The sequence below is a fragment of the Acomys minous genome (assembly GCF_964271855.1).
Source record: "Acomys minous genome assembly, chromosome: 4".
In the NCBI taxonomy this organism is placed as follows: Eukaryota; Metazoa; Chordata; class Mammalia; order Rodentia; family Muridae; genus Acomys; species Acomys minous.
In genome coordinates, this window is record NC_140486.1 from 11,023,819 (window position 1) to 11,041,839 (window position 18,021).

Below are 18,021 nucleotides of genomic sequence, written 5' to 3' on the forward strand. Positions count from 1 at the left end.
CTCAAGCATTAGAGGGCAAGGGTAAGTAAGCCATGTCAAATCAGCGTCAAAATCTGAGAAGTTGGATTTCATCAGTGGACTCAGAACTGAGATATCTAAAGAAGGTAAACACGGTGCAGGAACGGAATCCAAACAAATGCCTTCTTCAGGAAGGACCTCAAGTAGGACAGGGTTAGCTGCGTGGTGGGCGTTGATTTTTGTTTGTTTCTTTGTTTTTTTTGGAGTGGGGAGCTTGGTTTTCAATCCTGGGGAGGTAGACATTGGAGCATCTCTGGAGCTTGCAGGCCAGCCAGTCTAGCTAAATCAAAGAGCTTAAGGTTCATTTTTAAAAATGTGAGGAACAATTGAAAAAGACACCCAACATTGACCTCTGGCCTCTACACCCACCCACCCACATTAACATATGCACAATATAAACATTCGGGAATATGTACACAAGAAAGGAAGAAGAGCTGGGCATGGTGGCGCATGCCTGTAATCCCAGCACTCGGGAGGCAGAGGCAGGTGGATCGCTGTGAGTTCGAGGCCAGTCTGGTCTACAAAGTGAGTCCAGGACAGCCAAGGCTACACAGAGAAACCCTGTCTTGAAAAAAAAAAGGAAAGAAAGGAAGGAAGAAGAAAGGAATAGAGGGAGGTAGGAAGAGACAGACAGACAGACAGACAGAAGATAGATAGACAGACAGGTTAAGCTGGATGTGATTTTTGCTGCCTGTGCCCTCAGCACTGAGAGGGCTGAAGAAGGAAGATGTCTATCAGATTGAGGCCAGCCTAAGCTACATAACAACTTCCAGGCAAGTCTTGGCTGCAAAACAAGACCCCTTCTCAAAAACAAATAAAGGGCTGGAGGATGGCTCTGCAGTTAAGAGCATTTTCTGCTTTTCCAGAGGGCCAGTTTGGTCCCCAACTTGTACATTTGGAGCTCACAACTGCATCTAACTCCAACTTCACGGGATCTGATGCCCTCTTCTGGCCACTATGGACACTGCTGGAAGTGAACTCTAGGTTTTTTGTTTGGTTTTTGGTTTTTTGAGATAGAATTTCTCTGTGTAGCCTTGGCTGTCCTGGAACTCTCTTTGCAGACCAGGCTGCCCTTGAACTCACAGAGTGCTGGGATCAAAGGCACGCGCCACCACGCTGGGTGGTGTACTCTTAAATGAACCATCTCTCTAGGCCCCTTGACTTTTCTTTTTAAAAATTTGTGTTAATCCCAGCACTTGGGAGGCAAAGGCTGGGGCTTTGCCACAGCCACGGGGCTGAGGCCCTGGGGTCCTTGGCATGGCTGTGCCCATATCAACAATACACACTCACGTAGGACTTCACTCACTCAGTTCTTCCTCTGCTCCCTACACACACAGAATGTAGCTCAGGAAGATAGAAGAGCAACCCAGTGAGCAAGCTCCTGGTTCTGTTCACGTTCCTGCCTTGATGTCCCTCAGTGATGGACCTTGATGTAAGCCAAGTAACAGTCCTTCCACCTTACTTTTGGCTATGGTGTTCATCACAGCAATAGGATGCAAACAAGAAACAGGGCTGAGAAGTTATTTACAGGAGCATGGGCACCTTGTCAGTGTGCACACCGCCATGTAAAAAATGTCTCCCCTTCCCCCACCAACTACGAACTGCCTCGATTCTCTCCACTTTGATGAGCCCAATCTTGTGTGGGTAATCAAGAGTGCCATGGCTATGCCATGTGAGGAAGATAGCATTCCACAAAGCTCTACCCTCTCTGAGTCAACATACTTGATTTTTTAAGTACTTTTATTCCTGTGTGCATGCGTGCATAAATGTGTGCGTGTGTGTGCCACAAAATGTGGCAGGAGACGACTTTGTAGCCAGTTCTCCTACCATTTTTGGGCTCTAAGGATTGAACTCATGTCACCAGCCGTTGTATGGTAAGTATCTACTTGTTGAGTCAGCTTTACTGGCCTCTACATTTGTTCACTACATATATATGTGTGAGAAGTCAGAGGACAGCTTTGTGGAACTGACTCTCCCCTTTACACCGGCTCCAGGTATCACTAAGTGTGCAGAAGCAGCTCTATGCACTGAGCCATCTCAGTGGTCTTGAATCCACCTTTTTAGCTCTCCTGTGTACACAATCCTATCCAGGCCAGAAAACTAGACATCAAACACTGCTTCTTGTACTCCCAGTGAGATGCCTTTCCTCTTTTTGTCAGTCTTTAGGTCCATGAGAACCACAGCTGGCAGCAGTATCTAAGTTCCCTGTGTTGATTTGAATGAGGACCACCCCCACCCGCACCCCTGTATTTGGACACTTGGTAGATGATGGCACTGCTCAGTGATACAAAGCTTTAGAAGGTGGCCCCTTCCTGGGCCAGGTTTTGAGGGCTTAGCTCTTGCCCTGCTTCCTGTTCACTGCTACCTGCTCCTGCTGCTGCCATGGCACGCCTTCTTCCCATTACACAATCTGTCTCTGCAGCCATTAACTAAAGCATGCTTCCTTCCTTAAATTGCTGTTGGTCATAGCATTTTATTACAGCATCAGAGAGCTATATACAGTACAGAAGTGGGTTTTCAAGAAAGTTGTTTTGCGTAGGAATGTAGATGACTTTGGAATTTGGGGCTAGGAAAGTGGTTGAACGCTCTAAGCAGAGCTTAATAAACCATTCTAGTAGGAGCCTCAGAGTGTAATGCAACCTGCGCAGGCCAGCTCATGAAATTTCAGAGGTCAGAGGCTTTAGGAAGAATCTGGCTGTATCCTGCCCATGCCTTGAGAGAGCCTGAGGCTAAACTAAAAAGCAATATACTAATTTGACTGCAGAAATTTCAAGATAGCATCGAGTCGGTGGCATGGTTGTTACTGACTGCTCTTAGGTCTAAAATGACAAACATCTACATGGAAAATGTTTGGAACAAAGTTTCGTGTTGCAGCCAGGCCATGTGTTAGGGGCTGTTGTTTAGATTAGTGCTACTGAAGTGAACCCTCTTGATTTGCCCTGCAAAGAGAAAGGTGCTTCAAATCAAGACTCCACCAGCTAAAACTCCAACTTGTGAAGAACCTAGTAAGTTCTTGCTTCCAGAATATAATTGCACACAAAAGCTGCTGTAAATGTGGTCCAAGGGTCCATCTCAAGCCGGCAGCTGAACTTGGCAGTGTCATCTACATAGTAGTAGTTTGGAAGACTGAAAGGGTTGAGATTCTTCCTCCATGGTTTCAGTGCTGTTGAGGCTTGAAAGAAGCTGATGGCTGGATTACAACAGGCTCACAGATGTTGGAGGTCATAGGACCTGAAACATCTCCCAATTGCATATAGGGAGTAGAAGCAGACTAAGGCAAACAGTAAAGCTGGGAGGGCGTGCTGAGCCATCTAAGCCCTTTCTCTCTCTCTCTCTTTTTTTTTGTAAGATTTATTTATTTATTATGTATACACATTACATTAGAGATGGTTGTGAGTCAACATGTAGTTGCTGGGAATTGAACTCATGACCTTTGGAAGAACAGTCAATGTTCTTACCCTCTGAGCCATCCCTCCAGCCCCCATCTAAGCCATTTCAAACACAAGGCTCAGACACCCAACACAGAGGTACAGGATTTGGAGTGTGCCCTGCTGGGTTTTGGTCCTTTGGTACACTCTTCTCTCATTATTACTCCCATTTAGAATAGGAGTGCATCCTTTAATCACAGCACTTATGAGGCATAGGCAGGTGGATCTTCCTAAGTTCAAGGCCAGCCTGCTATACACAGTGAGTCCAGGTCAGCCACGGCTACTTATTCCACAGAGAAACTGTCTGGTTGGGGTGTACACTGTAATGCTAAAAGTATGTAATTCTTGTACATAACTTATGTTTAGTGTCCCTCAAATCTATTCCCATCCCTAATTCTCTGTTTTGTTTTTGGGTTTTCAAGTCAGGGTTTCTCTATGGAGCCCTGAATGTCCTAGAACTCCCCCTGTGTTAAACTTACGGAGATCCACCTGCCTCTGCTTCCCAAGTGCTGAGATTAAAGACATGTACCATACACCCTGCTTTTCTTAAGTACTCCAACAAAGCATATTCCCTCTCCAGATGTCTTTGGCAGCTCCTCACCACTGAAGCTTGTGAATGCTTTAGTGGTATTCAAAGCCTCCATAAGGCCCTAGTGCATAAATCACCTCAGCATAAAAACTGGTACAAAGTGAGCTAGCCTGTGCAACAGGCAGACCCTACCTTAAAGGGAGGAGGGAGATTAAAATAAAACCAGACACAGTGGCACATACCTGTAACTTACTAAGCAGGAGCTGGAGAACCAAGAGGTTATGGTCAGTCTCAGCCACACGCTACGTTTCAGGCAGCCTGGGTTATGAAACTAAAGGCCTGAGCCCTGGCCAGCTCATCTCCAACATGTAGCAACAGAAAGACAACGAGGGTTATAATGGACAAAACTTAGTCAGGGTCTCATTTACCTCAGGCTGGCCTTAAATCACGAAGAAACCAGTAATGACTTGACTTTTTGATCCTCTCTTCCTCAACTCTCAAATACAATGCTGGGATTGTAAGTATGCACCGCTCCCTTTATGATCCTGGGAATCAAACCTAGCTTCACAGGTGCTGGTATTTATCAACTGAGACAGGACTCCAAGCAGATTGCTCTTTTTAATCAATCACAAAGTACTTTAGAATCTCACGGGGGGCCAGCCTTCCATTCCCTACCCATGATACCCAACAGTTAGGAAGAATGGGTGAAGACAGCAGTTTGCCAGCTGTGAAAGACAGACTGCCACAGAAGCAGCCTGGCTACTCCAGTGAGTTCTGTCTTACAAAAACAAGTCTGTGAAGTCAACATGAAGCTGGCTCAAGCTCAAGTTATATCCCCAGAACCCACACGGTGGAAGGAGGGCACCGGCTCCCACAGGCTGCCCTCTGACCTCCACACACAAGCCTCGGCATACACCTGAGCCTGCCCCCACACAAACTAGCACACAATATGGAACTTTTATTATGTGACTTCTGTACATCAGGAGTACAAGAGTAATCCTTTACAAATGGAGCTGATTTTACCAGAGTAAATGACAAAACCAAAGCAGTGTCTGAAATGGATCCACAGGGCTTTATGGTTCAAACCCAGCCAAGAAGTTTGTCACAATCTCTTTCAGCTTGGCATCTGATTGCTCTGAGATTTTCCCATCAGCCCTGTTTGGAAATAAATGCAAAGAGTCAATGACTAGAGCAAATGACACAGGCAAAGATCCAGTGCTGAGGCTGACTATGATGGTAGATCAGATCTGTGATCCCAGCACTTGTAAGGCTGAGGCAGGACTGCCAAATATTGAGAATAGTCCAGGCTACATAGTGAGTGCCAAAGCCAGGGAAGCCAGTATGCAACAAAACCCAATCTCAACCCAACCCCCAGGGAAAGACAGACTGTATTAAAACTGCACTCATACCTGATATTGCCCAGGAGGGACTGGTGCTGGCTGATAACGTGAGATAAGAAAGCGTTCTCAAACTTTGTGATCTTGCTGGGCTCCAGTTTATCAAGATAACCCCTCACCCCGGCATAGATGACAGCCACCTGTTCTTCAATAGCCATGGGAGCTGAAAACAAACAAAATATCAATGAATTCCTTAAACACCATTTTTACCAAAGTCATAGATTTTTTCCTTCCAATACTAAACACGGTCCCGTGGACTACTCACTCTGACATTCTGAATATCAATATTTCTACTTATCACTCTTTTCCTCTCTCCTCTGCAAAAACTAAAGTATAACCTTTTGGTATAGCTTAGAAGCATTGCTTATAAACTGGTAGTGTTTACACAGTGTAAACACAGTGGTATAATCTGCTGGTTAAGTTTTTTAGGTAAGATAAAAAGCATGCTAATATACTCCTAAATCTGCCAAATTCCACACTCATACAACATGAAGATGTATTAAATATATTTGGTTTTCCTGGCTACTTCTTTCTTAACACTACATTCAAATGGTGGTAAGGACATCAGAGAAATAAGACAAGTGGCTTTCTCTGACTTGTGGTAAAACTCAGAGCTGTGACCTGCCAAGACCCTAAGTTCCAATAGGAACATGACCAAATGAAAAGAACTCACAGTACTGTCCTTGCTTTAGCAACTCGGTCAGGCGCACACCACGACTCAAGAGCTGTTGAGTGGCAGCATCAAGATCAGAACCGAACTGGGCAAAGGCAGCGACCTCCCGATACTGAGCCAGCTCCAGCTTCATGGTACCTGCCACCTGAGCACACGAGTTAGTTACCAAAACTCGCTGTCACACACAGCAGTATAAAACACAGACCACACGCACTTAAGATTTCAACTGAGTAACTAACTCCCTCCCTGTCAGAGCGAAGCAAAATTACCAAATTACCTGCTTCATGGCCCTGGTCTGGGCAGCAGACCCCACACGGGACACAGACAAACCCACGTTAATGGCAGGGCGGATGCCTTTATAGAACAGTTCCGTTTCCAAGAAGATCTGCAATTCAAGAATGAAGATATGAAGCTTATTTTTTTTTTCCTTCAAATTTAAGTCACCGTGCCAAAAGCTAGAACTCAAAACTTGAGTAAGATTGCTAAGTGACTTTTTAGAAATACATATATCCCAGCACTTAGGGGCAGAGGCAGGAGGATTACTGCAAATCTGGGCCAGTCTGGGCTACATGCAACTCCAGGCCTGTCTACCAGAGTGCAAATCTCAACAAACTAACCTAAACAAGGTAGTACTATAACTTCTCAAACATGCTATCTAGAGCTAGAAAATAGTGAGTATAAATGAAGCAAACAACATCTAGCCAGGTAGGATGGCCAGAGGCTTTAATCTTAACACTTACAAGGCTGAAGCAGGAAGCCTGGAAGATCAAAGCCATTTTCAGCAAAACAGATAGCTAAGACCAGCCAAACGGGTGCTGGGATTCAAACCCAGGTCCTCTGCAAGAGCAGCAAGTGCTCTTAGCCACTGACCATCTCTCCAGTCCCTATTCTTTTTAGTTGTTTACAGTATTCCATAAAAAAATACACGACAATTTACAAATTCAGTTCATGCTTATTAGTCTCCACCAGTGCCTTAGAATAATCAAGCATTTTACACTGATTTCAGTCATTATACCTGTCCATCAGTGATGGAAATAACGTTGGTTGGAATGTAAGCGGACACATCACCAGCCTGTGTCTCTATGACTGGTAAGGCAGTCAGGGAGCCACCACCAAAGGAGTCGTTCATCTTGGCTGCTCTCTCCAGCAGGCGAGAGTGTAGGTAGAACACGTCACCAGGATAAGCCTCACGGCCTGGGGGTCGGCGCAGCAACAGAGACATCTGGCGGTAAGCAACAGCCTGTGGTACAGAAAGTGGTGAAATCTGCCTGTTAGACAAGCTGCACCTGTTAACTTCCACTAAAATGCAAATATACAGATTATAAGAAGACACCCTTTGACCTGTTTGGATAAATCATCGTAGATGATCAAAGCATGCTTGCCATTATCTCTAAAATACTCTCCCATGGAGCAGCCAGAGTAAGGAGCCAAATACTGAAGTGGGGCAGCATCAGAAGCAGTAGCTGACACCACAATGGTGTACTTCATGGCATCTGAGGAGAAAAATGGTTTAGATTTACAAAGCTATCAATATTGTGACTTTAAATTAGAGGCTACGAAACAACATCATCCACCACTTCACTCTATTCCGGTTCAGGGAGGGGTCCTAAGGCCAATGGTACTTGTTATACAACCTTGAAAACAGTTCAACCCTGGAGCCCACGTGAAGCTGAGAGGAGAGGACTTGGTTGGCAGAGCACATCTCCCCACCCCTTTCCGTTTTTCAAGACAGGGTTTCTCTGTGTAGCCTTGGCTGTCCTGGACTTGCTTTGTAGACCAGGCTGGCCTCAAACTCACAGAGATCCACCTGCCTCTGCCTCCCAAGTGCTGAGATTAAAGGCGTGTTCTACCACGCCTGGCTAGTGGCACATTTTAACAGGGTCAAAGTCCTAGGTTTGATCACCTAATAGATTAGGCATAATGGAGCATGCTTTTTATCCTAGGAGGCAGAGGCAGAAGAGCAGGAGTGTCTGGTTATCCTTGACTATTTAACTAGTCCAATGCTAACCAGGCAGCGATGAGCCACACTACACTCCTCCTCATATCTTGTGAAATAACTAAGTCAGGCACAAGCCTCTAGTCCCTACCACCTGGGAAGGAGAAGCAAGGGATTGTTTTATGATCAGTCAGAGCTGCATGAGACCCCATCTTTAAAAAACCAAGTCAAGCCAGGCAGTGGCAGCGCATGCCTTTAATCCCAGCACTCTGGAGGCCAGGGTAGTTGGATCTCTGTGAGTTCAAAGCCAGCCTGGTCTACAATGAGTTACAGGACAGCCAGGGTTACACAAAGAAACGCTGTCTCAAAAAACCAAACAAATAAACAAAATCCAATGAAGGGGCCAAAGATAACTCCAGATCCTTGGGGATCAGTGGGTACTGTAGTCACACACACACTTCCAATACTGACATATACATATTTAAAATGGTACACACCTTTGCCCAGCAAATGGAAGGCAGAGGCAGGTGGATCTTCTGTGAGTTTGAGGCCAGCCTGGTCTACATAGCTAGTTCCTGGACAGACAGGGATGAGACCTTGTCTCAACCTTCTCCCACCCCCTAAATAATTAAAAATATTTAAAAAGCCAGGCGTGGTGGCGCATGCCTTTAATCCCAGCACTCGGGAGGCAGAGGCAGGCAGATTGCTGTGAGTTCGAGGCCAGGCTGGTCTACAAAGCAAGTCCAGGACAGCCAAGGCTACACAGAGAGACCCTGTCTCGAAAAACCAAAAATAAATAAATAAATAAAATATTTAAAAACAAGCAAACAAAGTTAAACAGCAACCTAAAGTAACATACAAACACTCAGTTAAGTGGTTGATGTTTCAGGGCACTTCCTTGTTTCTGCTCTGATTTACATTCGACTGTTCAGTTCACCGTTATGCAGAGGCTGTTCCACGATTAGCAGCCCCAGAGAGGCCAGCAGACTAATGCTCCCCAGTACCTGCATCTGTCAGCCTCTTCACCAACTGGGCCACAGTGGAGCGCTTCTGACCGATGGCCACATAGATACAGTACAGCTTCTTCTTCTCATCAGTCCCGTCATTGAAACGTTTCTGGTTGATAATTGTGTCAATGGCAATTGAGGTTTTCCTTTTTTAAAGAGAGTGGCATGAATGTCAGGAAATACAGGATTTCTGGGCAAACCTGTGCTACCACTGCCCATCTCCACTATCACCCACTACTGCTCCATCATCATAACTAAAACATTTACCACCCCAAAATGAGAATGTAATTATGTACGAGGAATCAAAGTTAGTCAGAACTTTTAACAGGTTTTTAAGACTTACCCAGTCTGTCTGTCACCAATAATCAGCTCACGCTGACCACGACCAATCGGCACCAAGCTATCCACAGCCTTAATGCCCGTCTGCATTGGTTCCCGCACTGAGATTCGAGGAATAATTCCAGGGGCTTTCAGGCCCACTCGCCTACGGGTCTTGGAACCAATTGGGCCCTATAAAAAACATTAAGCATTAAAAATAAGTAAAAATTATCCTAAGGCAATAAGTTTTGGTTTTTGCCACATCAGCATACAGTAAACACTAACCCACCTTTCCATCAATGGCATTACCAAGGGCATCAACTACACGGCCCAACAGCTCCTCGCCAACAGGAACATCCACAATGGCTCCTGTCCTCTTCACAATATCTCCTTCTTTAATTAGTTTATCATTCCCAAACACGACAACGCCAACATTGTCAGGTTCCAAGTTCAGAGACATACCCTACACAAAAGGAAACGTGAACAGTGAAGCCAGGGGGGTTCCTCTCCCACATCCTAGTAAGTCATGACGTCAGAGAGCAGCTCGCAGACAGGAAGAGCACTAGTCCCCTTCCTCCTGCTTTAGTCCAGCGTCTTGACCTAACACCTCTGGCTGAGACTTCATGAAACAGCCAGGGGGGTGGGTGCTTGACCTGACATGATCACAGGCAGGAGCAGACCCTCTGAGGGTGGTCCTGACCTCCACACTGGCACACCAGTGTGCTGCTCCCAGCCACCAATAACAAAGTGCAAAACATGAGCAGATTCTGTCAGCTTCACACTGACTCACTGTTCAGTAATGGATCTATTCATACTGGGAAAAGAATTTAATTCATGTAACCAAACACTTATGTATAAAAGATAGTCACAGCTACAATGAAACTGACAGGAACTCACTGAAACTTATGTGAACATTAACTAAATTTTTCATTTTTATGCCACTGGCTACAACTCATTTGTCAGCACATATGAGGGGAAGGGAGACTAAGGGATTTGGCTTAACCAATTATCTTTCTAGTTTATTCTCCTTACAATGGAGAGAGAGGGGAGAAATGAGGCAAACCAAGACCTAAGTGCTTTTCATTTTTGACAAGCTCCAAATTACTAAATGAGAACCCAAAGCCACAGATCTGAAAATAACAAAACTCCCACTTTATAATTTACCTTTAAGCCTGAAGAAAATTCTACCATTTCTTCTGCTTGAACATTCCTCAGCCCATGCACACGGGCAATGCCATCACCAATGCTTAAGACACGCCCAGTCTCTTCAAGGTCAACAGAGGTATCAGCTCCAAGAATTCGCTCTTCAAGAATGGAGGACATCTCAGCAGTGCCTGCGAGAGGACGACTCAACTTAAATATTCTGCTTTGAACAGCTTCTCAAATCCTATTTCCCAACAACTAGCTTCATGATAATGAAGTCAGTCTAAAACAATACAAATTCTATTTTGAAAGTTGAGTATCTTGGAGTTTGGTGGTTAAAAGTATTTGCTGCTGCTGCAGCAGCAGAGGAACTGGGTTCAGTACCCATCACCCATATGGCAATTGTCAACTGTATGAAATTCCAGTTCCAGGGGATCTGAAGATCCCTTTGCGCACCAGACATGAAGACACGTGTACACACGAAGGAAAAGCACTCATACACATAAGTAAATATAAATAAGATTTTTTTTTATAAAGTTGGCTATTGGTCACTGTCAAAATTATTGAAAATGCCAAATGATTAAGAGAAAAAACTTGGAGGGAGGGGGCAGACTAGGAAGAGAGGAGAGAGAGAGCTAGGATCAAGCTGTAAAGAGATTATAAATAAATAATGAACAAATAAATGGGAAATAAAGAATAAAAGACATAAAGAAGTAAAAAAAAACTTCACAAGTCAGACAATAATCTTAAGAGCTGATAAAATTACATATTACTAATGTCTTACCCTTTCTCACTTCTTTCTTTTTTTCTGTTTTTTAAGACAGAGTTTCTCTGTGTAGCCTTAGCTGTACTGGACTCACTTTGTAGACCAGGCTGGCCTTGAACTAACAGCAATCCACTTGCCTCTGCCTCCTGAGTGCTAAGATTAAAGGCCTGCGCCACCACACCCGGCCTTCTTACTAATTTCTAAGGAATCTGTACATACATTAAAATCTGAATTTCTAGCTAAACTCTAAAAATATTTTTTATTGAAGCACATCTTTTAAAAAGCAACAGCAGCAGCAGAACAGCAAGCTCATGATAGGAGGGAACTGGCTCCTGAAAGCTGCCTGCTGACTTCCACATGCATGCCATGGCTCAAACACATGCTTGTTCAATAAACACAACAAAAAAGGTCTAAGAATGCCCCTTTTAAAGAACCTACGCACTGCGGGGCACAGGGGCACATGCCTGTAATCCCAGCACTCAGGGAGGCAGAAGCCAGCCTGGTCTACAAAGTGAGTCTAGGGCAGCCAAGGCTACACAGAAAACTCCTGTCTCAGAAAAAAAAAGAAAGAACCTAAGCAGTAGTGCTCATCTTACTACATAAATGTACTATGCATATGTTTACCTTTATTTAAATTACTAAGACATGGCCAGGACATTGCTCAGTAGTATTTGCCTTTTAAAGCCCTGGGCTCCATCCCCAGCACCTCTAAAAGAAAAAGAGGAAAAGCCTCCTAGCACATCTCTAAAGAAAATCCCCACCACAGTGTCTTTTTATGTATGTTCGGCTCTGCACTTCCCTACTGTACCTACAGGTATAAAACAGAAGCTACTGTCTTTGAAAAAGCCTATCAGAAGTCAGGTGCAGCGGAGCAGAACTTTAATCCCAGCACTCAGGAGGTAGAGGCATGAAGAGGCAGGAGGATCACTGTATGTTTGAGGCCAGCCTGGTCTACAAAGTGAGTCCAGGACAGCCAAGACTACACAGAGAAACCTTGTCTCAGAAAAACCAAAACAAACAAACAAATAAACAAACAGCAACAAAAAAAAAAAAAAAAGAAAAGAAAAAGAAAAAGCCTATCAGTAAAAAAATAACTGTTCATTTTCTTATTTTCTTATACTTTTTACATGCGGTTCAAAAAAATAAAATAAAATCACAGTTCAAAGAGGGACTAGTACATATGCATACTGCTTTCATCCAAAAAGAATCATAAAGAACAGACTGCATAACAAGAGAAACACAAGTATAGTTTTACTAGACAAAGAGAATTTACTAAGACAAGGCATTTTAAATGGCATATCATGGCTTAAAAACTAAGTTTCTATAGCAACATTTTTAAAAAGAGAGAAAAAAAATGAGGGTGGAAAATAATCTCCACAATGCAGTTTTTAAAAACCCGACTTACCAGTCTTCTGAAGTCGTGTGTGAGAGGCATGGAGATTTCTTGCACCAATGAAGGATGACCCCAAAGCATTTTTGGAGACCTAGTAAAAAAACAGTCTTTAAGCAATATGATTCTTTAAAAAGCTTTCATCACACATAAGCTGCACTCATGTACTTGCAGAGGCATGTGTGCACACACATGCACACGCAGCCTTCATTAACTGGGTGTGGTGGTGGTACATGCCTATAGTCCTAGCACTCAGGAGGCAAGGGTTGGGGGATGACCTGGAGCTTGAAGCCACACTGGTTTATACAGCAAGCTCCAGGCCCAGCCAGAACCGAACAACAAGACCTGGTCTAAAACCAACAAGCAGCAAAGCCTCCATAAAGCCGACAAGCTTAACTGCGGGCTGAGGCTGATCAGACCACAAATTTTGATTAAAAGTTGATGACTTAATTACACAGGAAAGCAGGCAGTGATACATGCATTTATTATTGCAATTGCTGGAACACAAGACTATAGAAAGTTTACTTTCAACACAAATGTTAAATAAATCTAGGCACTACTATTTTGATGCCATTTTTCAACTGAGTTGTGGAAATTGCAGTAAGATGCCTGCCACCTAATGGGGTAAGCCACAGTGTTGTTGCTATTTTCCTTCTTTTTAAAGGCAAATAAATACCGGGTGACCAAATTAATATGATACCCCCCCTACTGTCTTGAACAATTCCAGCAGGAAAATGGAACCTGGGCCCCTGTAATTTTTTCTTTCTACTTGCAATACTGTGATTAGCCACTTTGAACTCTGAGTAGTCTAGCGTTTAATAGGAACCAATACAAACCTTTTCTTAAAATAGTTTTTCCCCATAACAGAAAAATTAAGTGATACCAGTGTTTCGTTAGGGAAGCAGGATAGCAGTATATTTATTTTGCCTTTTAAATTCAGATTGCTTTTTTAAAGTTTTACTTTAAGTTAATTAATTTATTCAGGTTACAACTCAATTGTTATCCCATTACTTGTATCCTCCCGTTCCTCCCTCCCGCTCAGATTGCTTTTATAATGAAAAAGTAAATGTAGTTATATAGGACATAAAGGTTATCCGGTTTTTTAAAGAGTTATTCTCAACGTCATGGGAGATGGTTAGTGAGCGGCCCTGATTCTCAGAGACATTTCCCTACCTTCTGGTCTATTTTACAACTCCTTAAGCATGAGGTGGACAACTCAAGGGCAAAATCTTTTAAAGTGTCCAAGAACCACCAGATCGTGTGCCTAATCTAGTCCATTTACAAAAAGTTCATCGTCGTTGACTGTATAAACTCCATAAACTGTTTCTTCTGCACCTCGCGATGTTTTCACGACCTTTTCCGTATTCAGCACGAAGTAACCACCCGTCAACCAAAAGAGTCACTTTCATTTATTCCCTTTCCTTGACTTGACCTCCGAGCAGAGGTGAAACGCTCCGGCCTGTTGACCTTCATACAATGTCAGACTCTCCCCATTCTCCTGCACAAAGCAATTGACAGCTCCTTTGACCTTCAGCGTGGCTGGACCCCAGGAACGAGCCCCAGAGCAGGCCAGACAAGCAGCCCACAAACCCTGACCTTGACCCTAGGCCGGCCCTCACCCCAAGACCAGAATCCTCCTAACGCCCCTTTGCACCCCAAAGCCGAGGTCACGGACCCCTGCACCCCCGAGCACCGGAGGCCTGCAAAAGTGCCCCTCCGCCGTCCGCGCTGCCGAGCGGCCACGGTGCAAGATGGCGCCGTCCGCCGCCCCAGCCCCGCACAGCTCAGCCCCGCAGCGCTCCGCAGAGACCTCGGGCCAAGCCCATGCCCGCCTGCCCAGGGCCCGGCACTCACCAGTCCCGCCCGCCGAGGGAGGGCACGGGCCACGGCCGCGGCGACGCGCACGGACAGCATCTTGGCAGCTTCTCCGGGAGATCCTCCGCAGCCGCAGCCTCCGGACGACTGGCACAAAATGGCCGAGCGCAAAGGAAGGTCAAGGCAGCCAGCCCACCTGACCCGGAAGTACCGCCCCCTCTCCTTCACCTCCGGATGCAAATCTTTTTTTTTAATAATTTTTTTTTTTTTAAGCTTAGAACTAAAAAAAAAGAACAAATCAATTGTTATTTTTGGTCCGTTCACTCGACCTTGTGGTTGCGACCACGTGAGTAGCGGATCCAGAGGAGAAGCTTCCCTGAAGTGGGCGTCATCTCAGCTGGGTCCAACTGCATAGATTGCGAACAGGATAAATAGTGCCAGTGGGATCACACTGCCACTGCCATGCTGGGACAATCTGGGCAGCTGTAACACCTGCACAGTCCTGGCCTAGCTGCAGAGTTAGGAACAATCTGAAGTTATTTGAAGTGTTTATTATTAGTGTGTGTGGTGTGTATGTGCGTGTTCCGAGGCATGCTTGTAGAACCCAGAGGGCAGGTGGATCCTGAGAAATTCGGGTCAGCCTTGAAGTGCAAGCACTTTACTAGCCACTGGGCCATCTTACTAGCCCCTTATTTGGGTTTTTAATAAATACTCAAATCTGTTTTTTGAATTAAAAAATCTTATTTTAGTATGTAGTTGGATGTTTTGTTTGCATGTGTGTCTGTGCACCACGTGTGCCTGGTGACCTCAGAGAAGCTGTAATATCCCTTGGAACTGTAGTTACGGATGGTTGCTAGCCACCATGTGGGTGCTGGGAGTCAAATTTGGGTCCTCTAGTAGCGCAGCTACCACTCTTAACCTTTGATCCATCTCTCCAGCCCAAGTACCCAGATTATATAGGGGATTTGATAGCACAAATGAAAGAGTTAAAGTTCTTCAGTCTAAAAGAATCTTTTTGGGGGGAAGCTGGGCCTGATGCCTAGGCCTGTAATCCCAGCTACCATGATGGGGCAATTAAAGGATGAAGATGAACAAATTCAAGGCCAGCCTGATAAAAGCAAGATCTTGTCAATCAATCGATAAAGAGCTGAGGACAAATCTCAATAGCAGAGTGCCTGCTTAGGGTGCAGAAGGCTTTGGGTTCAATCCCAGTTGGGGAGGACAGTGGGAAGAATCCTGTCTAGCTTGGATTGGTTCAAAAATACTAGCCATCACAGGGCCTTTCAGTAGAGTGCTGACAGTCCTGCAGAGAATGGTCCCAAAACAAAACAAAACAAAACATACAAACAAACAACAACAACAACAACAACAAAAAACCTCCATTCTAGGTTCAGATAAGGCTCAGATTTCTTCTGCCAACAACTGCTTTTGCGACTCTGAGGATTCTGTTATAGTTTCTCTTTTTAGAGTAAACCGAAGATGATATTCATATTCTCTCTCCCTCTCTCTCTCTCTCTCTCTCTCTCTCTCTCTCTCTCTCCCTCTCTCTCTCTTTCTCTCCCCCCCCCCCCCCCCCCGCAAAGACCAGTCCCGCAGGAGGCAATTATCAGCTACAGACATTCTAAAGCTCAAACTAAAATCACACACTTGGAATTAAAACAAAAACATATTTATATAACATAGCCAAGTTTACAAAGAAACCAAAACTTCCATTACAAGCACCCCTTCTGATGTTTGCATTCCTCTAAATAAACAACAGTGGCAGACAGAGCAATTGACTCCTTAACTGCCTGCTGCTGGTCTTTTTTCAGGCTTCACTGGCTGCTTTGAACAAAAGGACCACCAGTCAAAAAAACAGCCATCCAGACTACCCTTGTGCCAGCACCATCACTCTTGGGAAAACAACAACAAAACAATAGGAAGAAGCGGTGGTAGTTCATGCCTTAAATCCCAGCACTTGGGAGGCAGAGGCAGGCGGATCTCTGTGAGTTCGAGTCCAGCTGGTCCCTATAACATTCACAGGGTTAAATTAAGGGTGCCCATACCCAAGGCCTATAACACCAGAGGCCACCTCCTGCTCCCACCTGCCTACCTGCTACTGTTTGCTGCTCCCAAACCACATTCTGGGGCTGCCCCAGCTTACCTGATAATTTACTTCCTGAGCAGAGATAGGTTTACCACAAAAACAATAAGGAAGAAGCTGAGTATATGAGTTTAAAGTTATCTTCAGCTCCATACTAAGTTTGAAATTAACCAGAGCTGTGCGCACACACATGAGCATGCACGTGTGCGCGCGTGCGTGCGCGCATACACACACACACACACACACACACAAAAGCTCGGTAGGTAAATTGCTTGACAATGATCCACATTTGTTTCTTAGCACCCATGTAAAAAAGCCAGTCATGGTGACACACAATCTAATCCCTGTGCTGAGAAAGGGAGAACAAGCAGGTTCCTTTGGCTCGCTGGCTAACCAGTCAAACGAATTGGCCCGCTCCAGGTCCTGGTGAGAGACCTTGTCTCAAAGAACACGGTAGGCATCTCCAGAGGAATGATAACTGTCAGAGTTGATCTGGAGCTATGATGTATTCAAATGTTAATTTCTTGCTCCCAAAGATCCTCATGAGCCAATTCTCATGGATCCAAAATGACTTGGTGTAAACCTTGCCTCCCGAACTGATTGGCCAATAAAGTTGCCTACACCTGAGCTGGGCAGGAGAGAGGTAAGGCAGAGCCAGGTTTTGAGGGCTTTGGGGGTCAGGGAGAGACCATGAGGAGAGAGAGGAAGAAAAGGGGGCAGGTGGACATGGCTTATCAGGAAGTAGAAGCAGGTGGCCTGGGGGAACTCACTCTGAGGTTTAGCACCATGGAGAGAAGCAACCCAAATGGAAACCATGTGCAAGCATTTATGCGGATTTTGGCTGGGAAATAGACAAAATAGCTTAGAGGGTTAATATCTGCCCAGCCCCAGTGTATTAGGACATCAAAAATCTAACAGGTTTCTGTGTCTTTTATTTATATAATAGCAGGTTAAGGAATAACTGTCACCTTAATAGTTAAATGAATCAATATTAAATATTAATAACTGAGGTTGACTTCCACATGTACATTTGCCCATGATCATGGACTAGTCCATACTCCATTGGACACACACAATAGGAATAAGTTGGGGGAAGGGGCTTGAGAAGCAGCTTAGCAGCAGAATGTCTGCCTACCATCTACAAGGCCCTAGGCTCAGCCTCCAGTACTGAAAAGAAAACGGTGTCATCGTTCTTTTCTGAGACAAGGTTTCATTGTGTAGCCTGTTAACCATTTAAACCACATTCTTCGGAGCTGAGGAGATGGCTCAGTGGTTAAGAGCACTATCTGCTCTTCCAGAGGTCCTGAGTTCAATTCCCAGAAACCACATGGTAGCACACAACCATTTAAGTGAGATCTGGTGCCCTCTTCTGGACCACAGCCATACAATGGTAGAACATTGTATATGTCATAAATAAATTTAAAAAACAGCCCCCCCCATTCTTCAAATGATGAGCATGGTGGTATAAACCCACGCCCTCAGCATGACAGGAGGTAATGGGAGGAAGAGGAAGAAATA

At 44.8% G+C, this 18,021-nt stretch overlaps 1 protein-coding gene across 1 annotated transcript; it reads right to left on the reverse strand.

Annotated features, from left to right (window-relative positions):
- Positions 1-4,574: 4,574 nt before the first annotated feature.
- On the reverse strand, positions 4,575-14,615 carry ATP5F1A (ATP synthase F1 subunit alpha). Its single transcript, XM_084779565.1, has 12 exons — positions 14,460-14,615; positions 12,621-12,699; positions 10,471-10,640; positions 9,596-9,769; positions 9,332-9,498; positions 8,986-9,134; positions 7,387-7,538; positions 7,061-7,285; positions 6,323-6,430; positions 6,046-6,190; positions 5,385-5,535; positions 4,575-5,130 (listed from the first exon to the last, which is right to left on the reverse strand). The coding sequence occupies exons 1-12, from the start codon at positions 14,517-14,519 to the stop codon at positions 5,049-5,051; spliced, it is 1,662 nt and encodes a 553-aa protein (XP_084635691.1). The 5' UTR covers positions 14,520-14,615; the 3' UTR covers positions 4,575-5,048.
- Between the last annotated feature and the right edge of the window lie 3,406 nt (positions 14,616-18,021).

What these genes read in the sequence shown, in the direction of transcription:
- ATP5F1A (XM_084779565.1), bottom strand. Translation starts at nt 14,519, where the DNA reads ATGCTGTCCGTGCGCGTCGCCGCGGCCGTGGCCCGTGCCCTCCCTCGG. An exon ending in GAAGAGGCTGACAGATGCAG is followed by an intron (nt 7,539 to 8,985) that starts GTACTGGGGAGC and finishes TTTTCTCCTCAG; the next exon opens with ATGCCATGAAGTACACCATT. An exon ending in TCCCTCCTGGGCAATATCAG is followed by an intron (nt 5,131 to 5,384) that starts GTATGAGTGCAG and finishes ATTTCCAAACAG; the next exon opens with GGCTGATGGGAAAATCTCAG.